Raw genomic sequence first — 17,889 nt, forward strand, 5'->3', positions numbered from 1 at the left:
TGGACTAAATGAATACCAAATGCGACTCGTTGAATTAATTAAGTGCGCCTTTTTTTCTTAGTATGAGTTGTATATTAGATTAATAGATTACTATTGTATTTCAATCTCCCTAAAGTCAATTAGAGACATCTACATAAATTACTATCATTAACATGTATTTGGCACCATATGAACAATATAAAGTTGCCAACTCGGCCTCTTTCAATACTTAATTCTCTTAAAAATTAGTTATTTTCCATACCAAGTATGAACAATTCGAAAATCTCATACATCCGAAGATAATTTAATTGTTCGAGTATCTCTCTCGAACACTCGAATGTAAATTATTAAACAACTAAGTATATCCTATTTTTATTATAATGTGAACCAACACCCCATTATCAAAGGAGTCTTTCAATTTGTTCAGCACTTGCACTCCAAAATTGACTCTACCATGTTGAAGTTGAAGTTGAAGTTGAAGTTGAAGTTGAAGTTGGAACAAACAAATTTGCCCAATTTAACATCTTCCTCGTCCAAAGAGGAGAAAATTCATACATCTTCCAAAAAAAACAAAAAAGTTTTTAAAAATATCCAACCATTCAGGGCAGTCAACACGAAGTTGACTCCTACGTCGGTTTCGTTGTTTGCCTGCTTGGTACTCTACTCACGAAAAAAGTTTCTCTTTCGTCATCTCTTTAATCAAAACCACCTTCCCATTCAAAAATTTCAAAATCTGCATTCATTTTATTCAAAAAAACTCAAAAACCTAGGGTTTCTCTCTCTAAAATTTCTCCAGATCGAAGAACACAGAGCGCCTGAAAATGGTGTCGCAGGAGTATTTGCAGAAAATGGAGGTCCGGCAGAACTTCCGAAACATGTGGCACACTGATCTCCTTCGTACTATTCAGGCCGATACTCCTTGTATGAATTTCTTCAGAAGCCTTTTCCAGTTTTTTCATTCCTCAATTGTTCCTACAATCGCTGTTTTCTGATTGTTAGTTTTTTTTTTGTGTGATTTTGTGCAGATTGCTGCTTGTCGTTGTTCTGGTAAATTTTTTGATCCGCTGATTTCTTAATTCTCATTGGTTGAACTTAAGATTTGTTTTTTTGATATGATGTGAATTTTATTTGCATTGGCTGGGTGGTTTTGACCGGTTGACTTTTCTTGGTTTTCAGGTTTAAGGAAATTTAGAAATGTAGGTATAGAAATGATCTTTAATCAATTATTTTGTGAAATGCAACTAATTTTTATAAGAAATTTGATTGACTTCTGCTGATATAGCTGATAATCAAATGTTTGTTTGACAATTTGACATGAAATGCTGAAGTAATGTTTCCTTTTTCCCTTTGGATGATTCTCCATTCGTTTAATAAATATTTATGACCCGGCACATAATCAGTAGGTCATATTAAGGGGAACTGAATATCGCTGGAAACGTCTGAGCAGTTTGTGGACCATCTTAATGTAGAGCAAGAATTGGATTAAAAAATGTTAGTTTAGCAATGTCAAGTAGACACTTTAGGAGGTGGAATTTGGAAGCAATTTTTTTCAATTTTATATTATATCTCGTGCTTGAGGAGTAATTTTGGGATGAGTTGTGTCATACTGGAGAAGAAGAGAAAAAATTAATTGAGTTTCTAGTCTACGGGAGTGACTCCCATTATCTCTAATCATTTAGGCAGAAAATGGGTGAGTTTATCTCTAATCTAATTATTGCAATTTTTTTTGAGTAGCAAGAGTTAGATTAGAAGATGTTGTGCAATGTTAGTAGGCACATGAGTGATGGGGAAAAGAGATGTGCTAAATAGTTTGTGGTTAAAACAATTAACAATAACGAAGAAATTAAGTAAGCAAACCAAGTACGAAACAGAGAAAGGAAATTACCGAGAAAACCTACCAGTCCACTATGAAGAACATGATAATGATGATGAACAACAAAGATTGGAAACTTTTACCAAGCCATGAGAATTTCCCCTCAAACTCTCCCTCAGCCCTAAGTTTTTTGAGCTTACATAAACATCTTTGCTCTCTTTCACACAAGCATTCCCCTAATACAAGACTTACAATGAGTATGTATAGTGTATGGAAATCAAGTTAATCTGACGGACATAAACAAAGGCTCAAAATTGAAAATGGCAGAGAACCCAGCCTGTGCTGGCCTGCGGGCGCAAATCTTCAGCCCTGCTAGCTAAGCTCAAGACTAGCACATTTCCCCGAGCTTCCTGCCTAGAATTCAACAGTCCAACTTTCTTCTCCTGCGTGTGCAGCTTACACCTTATGTCTCCATTTTACTTAGCCCTCGAACCCATCTCCGCACTCCTCCAAATCCCAATAATGAGGGCATGAGAGTGGTTGAAGGAGATGCTTTATTTGAGTACGTATCTCATTTTCAGAACAACAAGGGTTAGATGAGTTTTGCCTTAACGGAGAAGAGGAGAGGAGAGTAAAATAACCAAGTTTTTAACCTAAGGAGTTACCCCCCGTTGTCATTTCATTTTAGGAGATAATCTCATTTACAATTTATTTTTGGTCCCACACCTTTCCCTTTCATGGGCAGGGCTTACTTTTGTATTATATCTATTTTTTTTTAATTTTATTATAACAACAACAATAATAATAATAACCTAGCGCGTATCCTTCTATGGATGGAGATCCATTGTGATAAATATATAGATGATGCTGACAATCGAACTCTTGACAACTTCGTTGAATCACTTAGCTGTGTTTGGTTTAGAAGAAAGCACTCAAACTAACTTTTATTTCATGAATAAATCTTAATGGATATTAGTTTTCATTCTCCTTTGTTTGATTCCTTGTTAGAAACTTAGAGAGGAAAAGGAAGAAGTGAGATGGAGGGTAGGGGAGACAAAGGAGGAAGTAAGGGATCGGTAAACACGTGGCGTTCTTTCCTTTTTTAAGGAAATTTTTTGTCACCCTTTAAAAAACTATTCCCGACCTAAGGAAGGTGTTTCCACCCATTTACAAACCAAACGAAAGAAAATGGGAAAAAGTAGTTTTCCTGGAAAAGGATTTTCTTTCCAACCAAACATGGCCTAAAGGGACTTAGGGAGTGGGGAATAGAAAAAATATTAAATAAGAAGCGTAATTTGATGCATTGGTTTTCAATATCCAAAGAGGCCGTTGGGTAGCATAACTATCAGTATTTGCGAGCTTGGGGTACCTCAAGGCAAGACTCAAGATTTTTCGAGCATATTAAATTTCCATGTTCAACTTACCATAAAACTCAACTAGAGTTCAAACTCGAGCATATTAAATTTCCATGTTCAACTTACCATAAAACTCAACTAGAGTTCAAAGGTTTTTACTTCTATGTTATAACTGTGTTTGGGCTACAGCCTCTCGCCAGTATTGTTTAAAATTTTACTATTGATTCAAGTTAAATGTTATAATATGTAGAATAAAGCAGTTAAAAAGTTACTTTCCGCTGTTAATGAATTATTCAAAGAGTTCATGAATCAGGTTGTCTTGTTAACACCGCAGCTATGATAATGGTTTCTAGTGTTATTTGCTTCTTGTGGAGTACCTATTGTGATGTCATTATATTCATTTTTATTATGTGTTATGTCAACTTTAAGCTAACTCTCTTTTCTTGCGCATGTTAGATTTTCTAATGCCACATTTCTGATTATGCTTTTGTCTATCTCTAGTGCTCCATGTGTATCATATATGCTGCGTAAACGTGCTCTTTACAATGATATGACAAGGTGAGTATGATATTCTGTAGCTGTTAAGTGCTTCCTACTGAAGTGTATAAAAATAAATATCACTTTCCCTGGAAAAACATTGAAGTGAATTTAACTGACTTTTCTATTGTTTGTAGATACGTATGCTGTGCAGGTTATATGCCTTGTAGTGGCCGGTGTGGTGAAAGCAAATGTCCTGAATTTTGTCTTGCTACTGAGGTATAGTGTCTATGCTTTCTTTTCACACTACATTTGTTTTATTGAAACGACCCCTGTTAACTTTTCTTACCTCACCCTCTTCATTTCTTCCCTGCCACCTTTGTTCTTTTTTGCTGGGTTAATTCTAGCACACAACTAATGGGGTTGACAGAGTCTACCTTCCCGTTTCCACTTTCTCCCCGTCCATGAAATGTCTGTCACCAAGGTTCAAACAATTAATACATTCCAGCTAAGTGTTTTTCTTTTTAATCTAATCAAGATTGTTGACCAAATGAGTGCAGAAACTTCTGATCGATCTTGATAGAGGCAACATTTTAAGCAGACTAGGATTCATTACATTCTATTCACGACTAACACGCTTTAGGTCCTTTCACCTACTTAGGAAGAAACTTATTCAAAAATCTGAACACCCACCTTTTTAACAAATGCCCATAATAATTTTGAATATAGTTTGAGAGAACGGAGAAAACATTGTTGCCACTTGGACAGCAGGAAAAGAGTAAGTGGACGAAGAGGGAGTTGCTGATTATCTAGCTCTTTCCCCCTTTTGTATGGTTTGAGTTAATGAGTAGATGAGAGGAGAATACCAGAAGTTCTGGAGAGAGCTGTGGCCTGACTGGTCTCGGATCGAAGAGGGCAGTGACTGAGGAGAGAGCTGAATGTACTTTTTCTTCTTCTAAAAGCTAGAAATATTGAATCAAAAAAATGTTATTAGGTACTAGTCCTAAGGGATTGAGATTAAGGGTGGATAAACTGCTTGCTCATGTTGTTGGTGATCAAAGATGTATGTTTCATGCATTGTTTCCCTACTAGAAAAACAAACTTCCTTGCACTGCAATCATGAACTTGATTCCGAGTTTCCGACCCTGTCAACATATGCTTTTATGCCAACTTGTGTTTTTTTTTATGTGCCAATTCATTTTCCAAAAATTAGCTTCAATAACTCGGTAAAAATAAGTTTCAATCAGAATCAGTAAAAATATAGTTTTATTTAAGAAATATCACTTTTAATCAATATATTTATTATTAGCATTACCCCATTGCCTTAAAGAGGCTCCCGCTGTCCCGCAAGAAGCGGGGTAAGGGGGGATCACTTTTAATCAATAACTTAAAATAAATAATTACAATCGCGAATCCATAAAAATCAGTTCAGTAAAGTTAAGTTTCAGTAAAATAAACCAATTTCAATCATTAAGAACAAGTTTTAAATAAGAAAAATTGCTTTCTATCAGTAAGAACAAAATTTAATCGGTAAATATCAGTTTTAATTAGTAAATATAGATCAAGTGTGATGGCACGGGTCCTAGTAAGCGGTTCGTTTATCGGGTCCATTCAGATTGGGGTTTTCAGGTCATTTTTAATTTGGGTCGTGTTTGGGTATGGCTCGAGACCAGTCGTGTTTCCAGTTTAGTTCGGTTTTTTGATCGTCGGTTCAGATCAATATCGGATCGTGTCAACATTAGACCGGTTCTATTGAAGGGTTTTTTGGGTTAGATCGGATTTTTCGGGTTTGGAGTTTGGTTAGATTATTTCTCTTTAGGTTTAATTGTCATTCATACAAATATTCAATTATTTATTATCATGTAAGTGATGTAAAAATATTTATTACAAAGTAAGTAAGGGTTAAGCGTATACACTACAAAGTTATAGTAAACGATAAGGGTTTCATTTTCACATTTTTACAAGTAATAATAATACTTCATTAAAAGTTAAGAATAATTATATTATTCATCTTAAACTATTGGTAAATTTGAGTTATTCTTAGGTTCGGATTGGTTTCGTGTATTTGGTTCGGATTGATTTGGCCGATTCAAATTTTTACAACTATTTTCGGTTCATTTACTTCATTTTTGGTGAATATCGGTTCGGGTTACTGTGGTTCGGGTCGATCCGAGTATCGGGTCATTTAGGTTCAAATCAATTCCAGGTCTGTTTCGATATCGGTTTAAGGTCGGATCAATTTGGCTTTCTGGTTGATTCCGGGTTGTCGTTTTGGGTCAAAATCGGGTTATGGAACGGTTTAATCAAATCAGTTTTTCGGATTAGGCTCAATGTTGGTTGAGTAATACTTTGTAAGTTCGTGTGTTATTAGCCACTCATCTTCCAATCGGGCATAAAGCCACAAATGAATTCCAACAAGGATACGACTATGTTTGTGGAAGCTATTGGTAAGTTCATAGAGCCACTTTTTGGTTCCATACTGTTAAAACTGATTGGGAAATCTCGTATCTTGCAATGTTCTTGGACTCTTTATGATTAATATATATTTGGAATCTGGAGATTCAGGACTAACGTACCTATGGGGGAAGTATCATATCCATCAAACTTGGGTTAAATGTCTCGGGGAGAAGAGTTTCTTGATGAACCTATATCTCCTAGATTGTTGTATTTTAAAGATTGGTCCTGCAGGAAAGAGTACATATGTCCAACTAGCTGGTATCGAGAATATATTACCGAGCAGTTATATCTGACAGCCTCTAGGCCCTCCAATAATAAGAGGTTTTATTTGGAGGAAGTAATTCTCTGGTTTCAAGAACATCTCCTAAAACCTCTTGCTGTTATTTCCCTAGTCCATCTAAATTCTTGCTGTGGTTTTGTAATGAATTAAGTGCAAGAGAAAGGCATAATAGGTAGTAAGTGATATTAGGTAGAAGACAAATTAGGTAGGTCTAGTAGAAGTGTTATAAATAGTGGCACATTAGGTTATGAGAAGTATGTTGAGAATTTGGTAAAGCTTAGGCTTTGGAGAGTGGTGACCTCAAGTCACTAAACCTAGAGATTGGTGGCCTCAAGTCACTACTTTTATCCCCTTTTGTGTTCTTCATCCATCAAGCAAATTAATATAATTTATGCCATTAATTTTCTGCTCAAAAATAGTCAGTTCATCTCACTTGGTATCAGAGCGGTACAGTTCTGGGAGGGTTACTGATCTGATTATCCGAGTTTCAAAAAAAAAAAAAAAAAGAGAGAAAATGGAGTTAAGCAAATCTGATCAGAAATTCAAGGAGGAGTGGGATGAGGTATTCCAAAAATGCAAGGAAGACTTCGTGAAAAACATTATGGAAGGTCTATCTCCGATTTTCTCTTCGTTTCGGCAAGAATTGAAGGAAATCAAAGAGAAGTTTACTGAAATTAAAGAGGAGAAAGAAGAATTTGAAGAGGACGACCAGGAAGATATGAAGCTGGTTTTTGAGGGTCTGACATCAAACTTGGTGGAAGGTAGGCAGGACAGCAGACAGAAGTTTTCAGGTACGCATTCGGGTGAAAATCGAGATGATGGTGTTCTCCACGTTTTTATGTACAGAGATGTTGAAGGTGAACCACCAAGAGAAGGATTTGAAGGCAGTGCTGGTGGTTGCGGATCAGGTTGTGGTCCAGGAAGAGAAGAAAAAGGGTTCACAAAAGGTGGATCTGGGGCAAGCGGGTCGGGTGGTGGACCCGGATATTTGTCCACCGGAGATGACGTAGCTGGTGGATATGACGAGGGATAAGGTAGTTTTGCCGGCGAATTTCATGGAGGCGTCGCTGGTGGTAGATTGAGATCGAGCAGTGTTCTTAACCCAAAGGGAGGATCATTTGAAAAGGGTGGTTCGGGAGGAAGTGGATCCGGCGGAGGTCCAGGCTTCTTCGCTGTTGGTAAGTTCCTCGGTGGATTTTGTTGGCTCATACCAGAAGATGTTATAAGAAGTAGCTCTCTTGATTTTTTTGGAGGTGGGCATAACGATGGTGGTCAAGGAGACGACGCCGGTACTTTTTGTGGTGGGGAAAACCGTGGACTGGATGGCATCCGCCGGTTGAAGGGGAGCCCAAATCAAGGGTCTAATGGAGGAGAGAGAATAATAACGAGTGATTTTAGATCTGGAAATACCGGAAATGGCCTAGGATTTCTCGCTGTTAAAAGATCTGATGGTTTCTCAGGTGGTTGGCCCGGCGTCGGTGGTGGCGGTGGTGGCGGGGTACGGCCTGGTGGCGGTGGTGGCGGAGTACGGCAGGTCTTGATGTACCAGTGTCCATTAATGGAAGATGAGAGGAGGTTCAAAGAATTTTTCGTTGGCTTGGAGGGGAAGCCAGATATGAAAGATGTTAGTAAGGGCATTGAGGTAAAAAGCATGAAAAGTAACATCACATATAAAGACAAATGGCTGAAGTCACATGCAATTAGAAAAAGAGAGTTACAACAAGGGTTTGGGCCCCAACTTTTACAGCAGCCCACCTGTTCTCCATTTTGTGAGGACAGCCTTATAATTGGGCTTATTAAATGTAAGGCCATTGCTCCAGCCTTAGTTTTAAAACTCCAATTCTCCACCCAATATTTTAAATACTACTTTTCCACCCTTGAACCACAAGTTCAATCCTACCAAATTGCAAACCCACGTTGCAGACCCTTCCACCCACAATTAGACCCAAATTTCCTTTTCTATTTCCCCAACTCACAGCCTTCAAACTCCAAGTCAAATACCCAAACCATATTTCAACCTCACAACAACCTCACAGATCATCTCTTAGAACTCACCAGTGAGGAGAAACCGGGCATCAGTTTCAAACAGAATGTCAAGGATCATCTGTTCTTAGCTAAGCAACCTGAAGAAGTACAAGGACTTAGTGAGGAGCTGGAACGCAAGTGGAGGCCTGACATCAAGTTTCATAATGGCACTCGGAATCGCCATCGCCGGGAATCAAGTATTGATTACTATCCACCTTGAGGACAAGGTGGAAATTTAGGGGGTCGGTATTGTAATGAATTAAGTGCAAGAGAAAGGCATAATAGGTAGTAAGTGATATTAGGTAGAAGACAAATTAGGTAGGTCTAGTAGAAGTGTTATAAATAGTGGCACATTAGGTTATGAGAAGTATGTTGAGAATTTGGTAAAGCTTAGGCTTTGGAGAGTGGTGACCTCAAGTCACTAAACCTAGAGATTGGTGGCCTCAAGTCACTACTTTTATCCCCTTTTGTGTTCTTCATCCATCAAGCAAATTAATATAATTTATGCCATTAATTTTCTGCTCAAAAATAGTCAGTTCATCTCAGGTTTTGTTCAGGCACCCTGGGTGTTAATTTTTATTGTTGTTATGCTCTTCTATTAGTGCTGAATCTGAAATTTTGTATGGAGGTTGGTTTTATTATTGAAGTAAACTTTTATTTGGTTTCTACCTTACGGTCAATGTTGAGACAATGCTTTTTGGTAGAGAAAGGAAAAACGGTACTAGTTGACCAGGTATCATTCTTGTCCATTTAATTAGAGGGGCTTATTCCAAAGTCTTTCTAGTTTCGAAGGATACAGTAAGTTGAGATTTCTAAGCAAGACTTGAATTCTGCATACGACATGTTTTTTGCCACCTTCTCCTATTTTATTTATTGTTTGATTAGCTTTACGGTTCCCAATCTGATTTGTTGATTGATTTTTTCATGTTCGATTATCTTTGCTGATATAAATGCTTGCTGCCTCCTGCTGTGATGACTGCGAATTTTAAGCCTTATCCATAAGAAAACCGCCTTTTTTGTCAATCTTGGTTTATTTTTTTGATGGGCCACTGACAGTTGCATGTCTAATCAGGAGCAGTTTTTGTGTCTGTCTTGCTTGTTTTTTATGGATTAGCTTCTGTGAAAGAATTGCATATCGGATTCTTACTATCTTTGTGGCCTTTGATTAACAGGTCTTTCTCTGCTTTGGTAACTCGGTGGCTTCCACTCGTTTTATGTTACAGGACGAGTACAACATACAGACAACGCAATGTGATAATTGCATAATTGTATTTCCTTTTCCCCTGCTCTTTTCCTTCAAATTAGTCCTTTGGAATCTTTTGCCTTTTGCTCACTCATTAACATGCTCTGTATGGTAGGGTTTTATGTTCTGCCTCAGCCAAATTGCATGCATATTTTCTATCGTAGCCATGATTGTGGGAAGTCAAGAAATCCAAGAAGCATCTCAATTGTTGACTTGCCTTTCTGATATGGTTTACTGCACGTAAGTATCTTCTTCCTTATTTCTCCTTAACTTGACCTGCAGTTCTCCACCTGATTTGGTTTTCTCTTTTGCAGCGTTTGCGCGTGTATGCAGGTAAATAATCATTTATTTTTAAATTCTCCCTAAAATTTAAAATAATCATGGGCTTCATGGTATTTTGAAGTGATTTCTGATTTTATCATGTTTTCAGTTTGTGGGAATGCAAGTTGTGTAATTGGATATGATCAATAACAGCATACCCTAAACCCATCTTCATGACAGGGTGAAACATTTATGCTGTATTTTTTAACAAAAGTCTGTTGCTTAAGTTTTTCTGACATAATATTGCATACTGGCTATCAGAATATGCCTAACAAACTCAAACTTTTTGCATAGATCCCCTCAATGGTCTCTTGCTGTGACTAGTTGGCTAGGAATGGAGATGTCTTGGTCTGTATGTGCCATTCTAGTTCGTTTAAAGCTTATCCCCTCTTTGCTTTTCAACAAAGATCTACTTAGGTTTGTCAGAAATTTACCCCTTGTTGCTGTGAGTCTATTTGGAATTAGATGGCTGTTGCAATGATGGAATTTTGTGTTGCTTACAACTGTTCATCTCTCCCGTTCTTACTGTTTCCTTACACAATTGTCATTACCAACAAACGGGCCATCCATTCTTCCATTAAGCTCTTAAGATATTTGAACAACTTTTTTTTGTTTCAAACTGTTGGAAATGTACTCTCTGTCCCTTGAATAGGCTTTTCATACTCTGACCAATATTTTTTTATATATATATGGAGTAACATAAATAAGTATATTTCCATCCAATACGATAAATAGCTTTGGCCTTCTATTGTCAAACTTAGCTTGTTTTCACCATTATTGGTGAAACATACAAAAGAACTTATTTAATTTTTTTTTCCCTTTTTTTGTAAAAAAGAAGTTTGTTCACCTTTTGGTTGATCTAACAGTATTTGTTATCAGATCTGAATATTTTAAATATAAAAATTGATATTGTTGTTAAATATACTCCCCCCGTCTCAAAAACAAGGCAACTTTACAACTTTTGTTACGTTTAAAGTAATTTACTTTTGTCAATATACATTTATAATTTAAATTGACTTATAACAAGAGTACTTTCTTTTGGATGAGTGAGGCCCCGTTCTTCTGAGCTTTACTTGGCCGAGATGAACTGAACTGACCAGAACTTAAACTTAACTAGCTTAATGGAACTGAACTGAAATAAACTAAATTCAATTGAAATGAACCGAATGAAGCTGCACCAAAATCAACTTAATGGAGCTAAAATGAACTGAATGGAACTGAAATAAAGTCCAAAAGAACAGGGCCTTACTTTATACGAAGTAATAGTTTTGATAGTACAAAGTACTCCATAGTATAATTTATATTTTGAAACAAAAAAATCTCAACAATAATATTCTGCATATGAGATATTTGTATATTTATTATATAGGGGAGGGATCCGGTGAGAACACCTCCTTATGTGAGAACACTTCTTATGGTGAGAACACCTCCTTATGTGAGAACACTTCTTATGGTGAGAACACTTTTACACTCTCTATGTTCTATATTTGTTCAACAATGTTCTAAATTTTCAAACTCATGTTCTAAATTTATTCAACCATGTTCTAAACTTATTTAACCATATTCTAAATTGGTTCAGCCATATTCTAAATTTATTCAAGCACGTTTAATTTTATTCAAGCATGTTCTAAATTTGTAAGCTCATGTTCTAAATTTATTCAAGCATGTTCTAAATTTTATTCAAACATGTTCTAAATTTATTCAACGATGTTCTAAATTTTCAAACTCATGTTCTAAATTTATTCAACCATGTTCTAAACTTATTTAACCATGTTCTAAATTGGTTCAGTCATGTTCTAAATTTATTCAAGCATGTTTTAATTTTATTCAACCATGTTCTAAATTTTTAACCTCATGTTCTAGATTAATTCAAGCATGTTCTAAAATTATTCAACCATGTTCTAAATTTGTAAGCTCATGTTCTAAATTTATTCAAGCATGTTCTAAATTTATTCAACGATGTTCTAAATTTGTTCAACAATGTTCTAAATTTGTTCAACCATGTTCTAAATTTGTTCAACCATGTTCTAAATTTGTAAGCTCATGTTCTAAATTTATTCAAGGATGTTCTAAATTTATTCAAGCATGTTCTAAATTTATTCAATCATGTTCTAAATTTATTCAACGATGTTCTAAGTTTGTTCAACCATGTTCTAAATTTGTTCAACCATGTTCTAAATTTGTAAGCTCATGTTCTAAAATTATTCAATTAGGTTCTAAATTTTTAAGCTCATGTTCTAAATTTATTCAAGCATGTTCTAAACTTATTCAAGCATGTTCTAAATTTGTTCAACCATGTTCTAAATTTATTCAAGCATGTTCTAAGTTTATTCAAACATGTTCTAAATTTATATTTCGAAGCCACCAAATTGAACTCGATTTTAATTTTTGGAATTGAGAAATCAATTGAAATCGATTTTAATTGTTGAATTCAGATTTCGAAAATCGATTGAGAATGTCGATTAAAATTCGATTTTGAAACCTCCTAACAATCAATTGACTGATATTAGAATCAAAGAAATCAATTTAGAACATGAAACTGGATAAATTTCGGATTAATTTAGAACATGAATTCGGATAAATTGACTGATATTAGAATCAAAGAAAAATCAAAGCAAGCAATTGATTTAGAATCTCAGAAAAACGAAATCGATTGATTTAAAATCGAAATCGAAATCGAAGAATCGAAGAATCAAAGAAACCTAAATCGAAGAATCAAAGAAACCTAAATCGAAGAATCAAAGAAACCTGAGAGTTCGAACTCCGATTCGCGAACCACAAACACCGCGACCGGTGACGAATTTCTGCGAGCTGCGGCGAGCGGCGTGAGGAAAGTAGAAGCGGCAGCGAGAGGAGAGAAGAAGCGGCGGCGTAGAGGAGAGAAGAAGCGGCGGCGATAGGAGAAAGAAACAGCGGCCAGAGGAGAAAGAAACGGCGGCGAGAGGAGAGAAGAAGCGGCGGCGAGAGGAGAGCACAATCGGCGGCGAGAGGTAAGTAGCGGCAGTGGCTAGCGGCGGCGGCGATTGGTGGTGGTGTTCGAATAGGAGAGAGAGGGGAGTTGAAGAGAGAGGGGAGTTGAAGAGAGAGAACGTGAAAATCAGAAATATTGAAAAGAAAAACGTGAAAAAACAATTATATTGGTTTATTTGTTTATAAAAATCACGAAAATGCCATTATAGAAAGTGTTCTCACCGTAAGGAAGTGTTCTCACCGTAGGAAAGTGTTCTCACGAGAGCCTTCCTCTTTATTGTTATATAGATTTAAATGACATTTTTGTTTTTGGCTATGCCATGACCAACTTGCTATGGTATGTACTAGCTTACTTATTTAATTAACAAAGTACTTGCTCCATAAGTTGTAAAGAATTAAATTGTGTTGGACTTGTTCTGAATATCATTTTTTATCTCCATTGTGAACTTGTGAGTTGTGACTAGCACGCTCGCTCTACATCCACAAGGCTTCCAATCCTGATAATAGCGATTGATCTTTGTTTTTTTATTACAATTCTTTGTAATGGTAGCTTGTACCCAGGCCTACATTTCAAACTACATGTTTATGGCTCTGTTCAAGACTTGAAGGTGAGAACTGTTGTTATTTAGCATGGTTGGAACTTCCTTGACGTTAAGGGTCTCATAACTGATCAATGAATATTCATTGCCAGTAGGGGCATTGCTGTAATCATGAGATAGGAGAGGATTAGAAAGAGGGGGTTCTAGAAAGGTTAATAAACGAGTTTATTATCAAAAGAGTTGAACTGTTGAAGCATGCATATATGAGCAGACATCTTCTGCTGATTTTGCATTTGCTGCTTCAGTGAAGCTAATTGCCTTATCTGGTATTCTGAAATCTGCTTACTTCGTATTATTATTATTAGCATTAACTAAAGGCAAGTTGCCTACTATTGCAGACACAGCACAAGATTGAAATGGACAAGCGTGATGGCAAGTTTGGGCCTCAGCCAATGGCAGTGCCCCAAGTTCAGCAGATGTCTCGGCTTGACCAGCCATATCCTCCCGCTGCTGGATATCCGCCCCCTCAATCCCAACAAGCATACGGTTATCCACCTCCACCTCAAGCATATCCTGCTCCAGGCTACCCACCTGCGGGTTCTGCTTATCCTCCTCCGGGCTACCCACCAGCTGGTTATCCAAAGTGATCTCTCCTTGCTAGCTGAAGTGATCTACAAAACTTGATTCACCGAGTCGAGCTATGTGTGTGATATACAGGAACTTTTACCCTATATTTTTCTTGGTGTGATATACAGGAACTTGATTCATTGACAGCTCTCACACCAATTCTTTTGTAGCAGTGCTTGTGCGCCTTAGAACCTATTGTAGATTCTACCTATTATAATCTGGCTAAGTTATGTGATGGGAATCCTCTGTTTATTTTTTTTTTGAATTCGTGAATTGTAAGTTGTGCAATGCTTTATTGAAAATCCCAGTTAAAGAATGTTGTCATATGGTTTTCAGTTCAGCTTTTACATGTTCTTTCACCTTCATTCTATCTTCATATTGACACAACCATTTTACATTGACATTGTGAGAATCACTACAGGTTTCCCCGTTTCGCCGCTGAATTTGGAGACCTTTCACTTGCAACTAAACGGAAGTGTGGATACCAAAATGAACCAAGCAGTCACAATTTGCCATTCACAGATTCACTCGATCCACCGTAACTACAATTGGGAGGGGACTGAATCCTATCCACCCAGAACTCGCCCCGAATCCGGATTAGCCCTAAGGGTGAACCGATATTAACACTAAAAACAACAATTTGCCATTCACTGAAAGTGTTAAATCACCCAATATTGCAAAAATATGACCTTTGTGAGGGTTTCTGTGAATCAAAGACAACTAAACTCCTAAAATGGTAATCTTTGCTGGAAAGCTATAACTTTCTTCATACTAATACCTATTCAAAACAAAATCATTGAGCAACTAATTGAGCTTTATACAATTATACTTTATGATCATCCCTATATAATGATATAATCTAAGAGGCTTCTTCACACCATCGTCTCCTATTCAAGTCAATGTTTATTCTCAAATCTTTTCTGTTAGTATTATATGTTGCATTAGCACACGGGCATCATCCCGGAAGCAACGCATAAGACGGTGCAGTGCCGAATTATTGAAGCTAATTGATTAAACTTTCGGGATTACGCGTTTCAATGATCATTAATCAGTTACTGGGAAATACATAACCGTACTTTTGACTAATTTGCATCAGTTAATCATTGATTAGTCTGGTATTTTGATGTTTTAGTGTTGGTGCCAACTATCTACCTCGTTGATGAAATCTTTAGGCCAGTTTGTTAATTATTTTATGTTTAGCTAAACTCATTTTTGTAATATTATTTTAAGCCAATGTACGGCTTCAAATTAATTTCATAATGGAGTATTTTGCAATGGGTTTCCTAATCGGATCCATAACTAAGTAGTGATCACAACGTAGGGTATATCTTAGTCATTTAGTTGACTTGTTTGTTATACTTGATGAAAATACTACACGTTGGTAACTAGGAAATTGTCTACATAATTAAAAACTAGGAAGTCAACTTACTAGCCATTTAGTCGACTTATTTTTATTAAATTCTTGATATAGTTCTAGTTAAATGGATTTCCTAGTTGGCACACTTTATTTTGATTTTAGTACACGATCTTGTGAGTAAGCAAGGAAAATTATATCTCACACTGAATGTGTCAATATCAATTTTTGGCATATCAAAATCATCTCCCGATAAGTTAATAAAAAAAAAAAAAAAAAGTTACATCATTTTTTGCTACAAAATAACTACTCCATAATTGTTTGGTTATAAATAATTTTTAATATGCTTCAAATACTTGATTGTATCGAAAATGACGCAAAATTATATTGATTTGGAATTATGAATGCTAATTGATGTTATAATGCTTATGTTATGCTAACAACCATCATATCATATCATGTACCCTCCTTTAATTTCTTTATTCATCACACACATGCATGGAAGATCACGTTCTCATGAAACACGAATCTCACGGTCGATCTAACTTATTGGGATGATCATTTATGCAAACTAGCTTTCTATTATTAGAGGTAAAAATTAATTAAAAGACTTTTCTAAGAAACTAAAAGAAGGAAGATAGGATAAGGTTGGTAATTACGCAAGTATAGTGAAAGAGATATACCATCTTAAAAAAGGTAGAAAGATAGGGGGACATCTAGTACTCCCTTCGTTCCTTAATAATCGTCTAGGTTTGATCGGCACAGAGTTTTATGCAATTTCATTGACTTCTTAATTTATTAGGGGTAGTTGATAGTGTGTTAATTTTTTCTATTATTAGGAAAATTTGTCAGAAATGACCTTTTAAAACACAAAAATTGTGAAAAAGAACCTTTTAAAAAAAAAGTTGTGAAAAAAGGCCCAATTGGGATTTTTTTGTTGTGAATCAGTACCAAATGTGATTTTCCGATAGTCGCCACTGCTTTCCAGCGTTGACTGGCCGTTACAAGCACGTGTTTGACTTTTTAACAGTTATTATTATATATTATTTTTAAATCTTCCCTCCAAATTTATCCTCCCACCCCAACTAACTATTAAACTTTTAAAAAAATAAAAAAAAATCGACTCTCTCTCTCTCCTACTGAAAACCTGCTCTTCCTCTTCCCCCATTATCTTCTTCCTTCCAAGCTCGAATTTCTGCTCCTCAGTTGAAATTAATCAAATTCGTGCAATCCAATTATTATTCGATCCTTTTCGTACGAGGTAATACTAAAAGCCCCAATTTGGTTGCTCTCATTTCTCCAATTTTTGGAATCTTGAAATTAGGGTTTCCGGGGAGGTTCCACGACCGTGGTTCTGGCGGAGGCGGAGGGGGGAAATCGGAATTTCTTCAATAAGTGGCGTGGATTTTGTCGACTTCAGAGCGAAGATCGAACATGAGCTTTTCTCTAATTACCTCAATTTGGTTATCCACCTCGTCGCGGCGGATCGATGGCGGTGGTGGGATCGAAACAACGCGTTTCGACGTTTGCGGTAAGAATTGCAACGAAAATCAAGGGGAAAGCATCGAATTTTTTTCCCAAGAGAAATATGCCACGAACTGATGAAGAAGATGAAGAACCTTTGAACAGATAATTAGCGGAACAGAGGAACGATGAGAGGGAAAATTGATTATTTTTTTTTAGTTCTTTCAGTAGTTAGATAAGGGGGGAAATTGGAGGGAAGACTGGAAAAAAAAAACAAAAAAATTCATTTTAAAGGTCACGTGTCACGCACGCGCTGATCAACGCCGGAGAAATTGGTTTGACCACCGGAAAATGAGTGTTGGTCCCAATTCACAACAAAAAAAAAAAATCTAATTTAGGTCCTATTTCACAACTTTTTTTTTAAAGGTCCTTTATCACAATTTGTTTCTTATAAAAGGTCTTTTATGGCAAAAATTCCTTATTATTATTACAGTTAGCCGAAAATGTGTCAAATAAAGGGGAAAAGGTGGAGGTGGGTTGAATTTTTTTAATGTTGTTTTTAGGAAGTAAGAATATATGTAAGTCCATGATAAGTGAGAGAAATGCTATAATATTAGTAAAAATATGTCGTTATAGAAACATGACAAGTATTAATGGACGACTTTATAAGAAAATTGAGGAAAGTATTAAAGAACAGAGGGATTATCAACTTAGGATATTGTGTTATCCGTGGGGAAAGGACCCATACCGTAGGGGGATTATTACCCTCATTTCAAAGAAACCAACGCGGATGGAAATATATACTCTGTACTAACTTCAATATAGAAAGTGAAAAATATTGTATCCCATCTACTAGTATAAGTTTTGTCTGTTTTAAAACTTTAAACTCTTAAAATTAATTTTCACGATGGATGCCAAATTTAATTTTTGGTGTGCCAAAAGTATAGGTATCCTTCGTGCTTTGAAGTGGAAGGTTCGCAAGATA

General features: G+C 36.2%; 1 protein-coding gene across 3 annotated transcripts; it reads left to right on the forward strand.

The window, feature by feature from the left end:
• Positions 1-555: 555 nt before the first annotated feature.
• On the forward strand, positions 556-14,410 carry LOC110784950 (uncharacterized). Of its 3 annotated transcripts, none has more exons than XM_056830847.1 (9): positions 556-900; positions 1,005-1,026; positions 3,649-3,705; positions 3,822-3,903; positions 9,559-9,654; positions 9,745-9,869; positions 9,944-9,962; positions 11,320-11,403; positions 13,858-14,410. In XM_056830847.1, the coding sequence occupies exons 1-9, from the start codon at positions 801-803 to the stop codon at positions 14,104-14,106; spliced, it is 834 nt and encodes a 277-aa protein (XP_056686825.1). In that variant the 5' UTR covers positions 556-800; the 3' UTR covers positions 14,107-14,410. The 3 variants fall into 3 exon arrangements, with proteins under 3 accessions (XP_056686825.1, XP_056686826.1, XP_021845080.1); XM_056830848.1 differs by having other exon boundaries at positions 558-900; positions 11,320-11,367; XM_021989388.2 differs by lacking the exon at positions 11,320-11,403 and having other exon boundaries at positions 575-900.
• The last annotated feature ends 3,479 nt before the right edge of the window (positions 14,411-17,889 follow it).

This window comes from Spinacia oleracea, chromosome 6 (assembly GCF_020520425.1).
Source record: "Spinacia oleracea cultivar Varoflay chromosome 6, BTI_SOV_V1, whole genome shotgun sequence".
Taxonomy (NCBI): domain Eukaryota; kingdom Viridiplantae; phylum Streptophyta; class Magnoliopsida; order Caryophyllales; family Amaranthaceae; genus Spinacia; species Spinacia oleracea.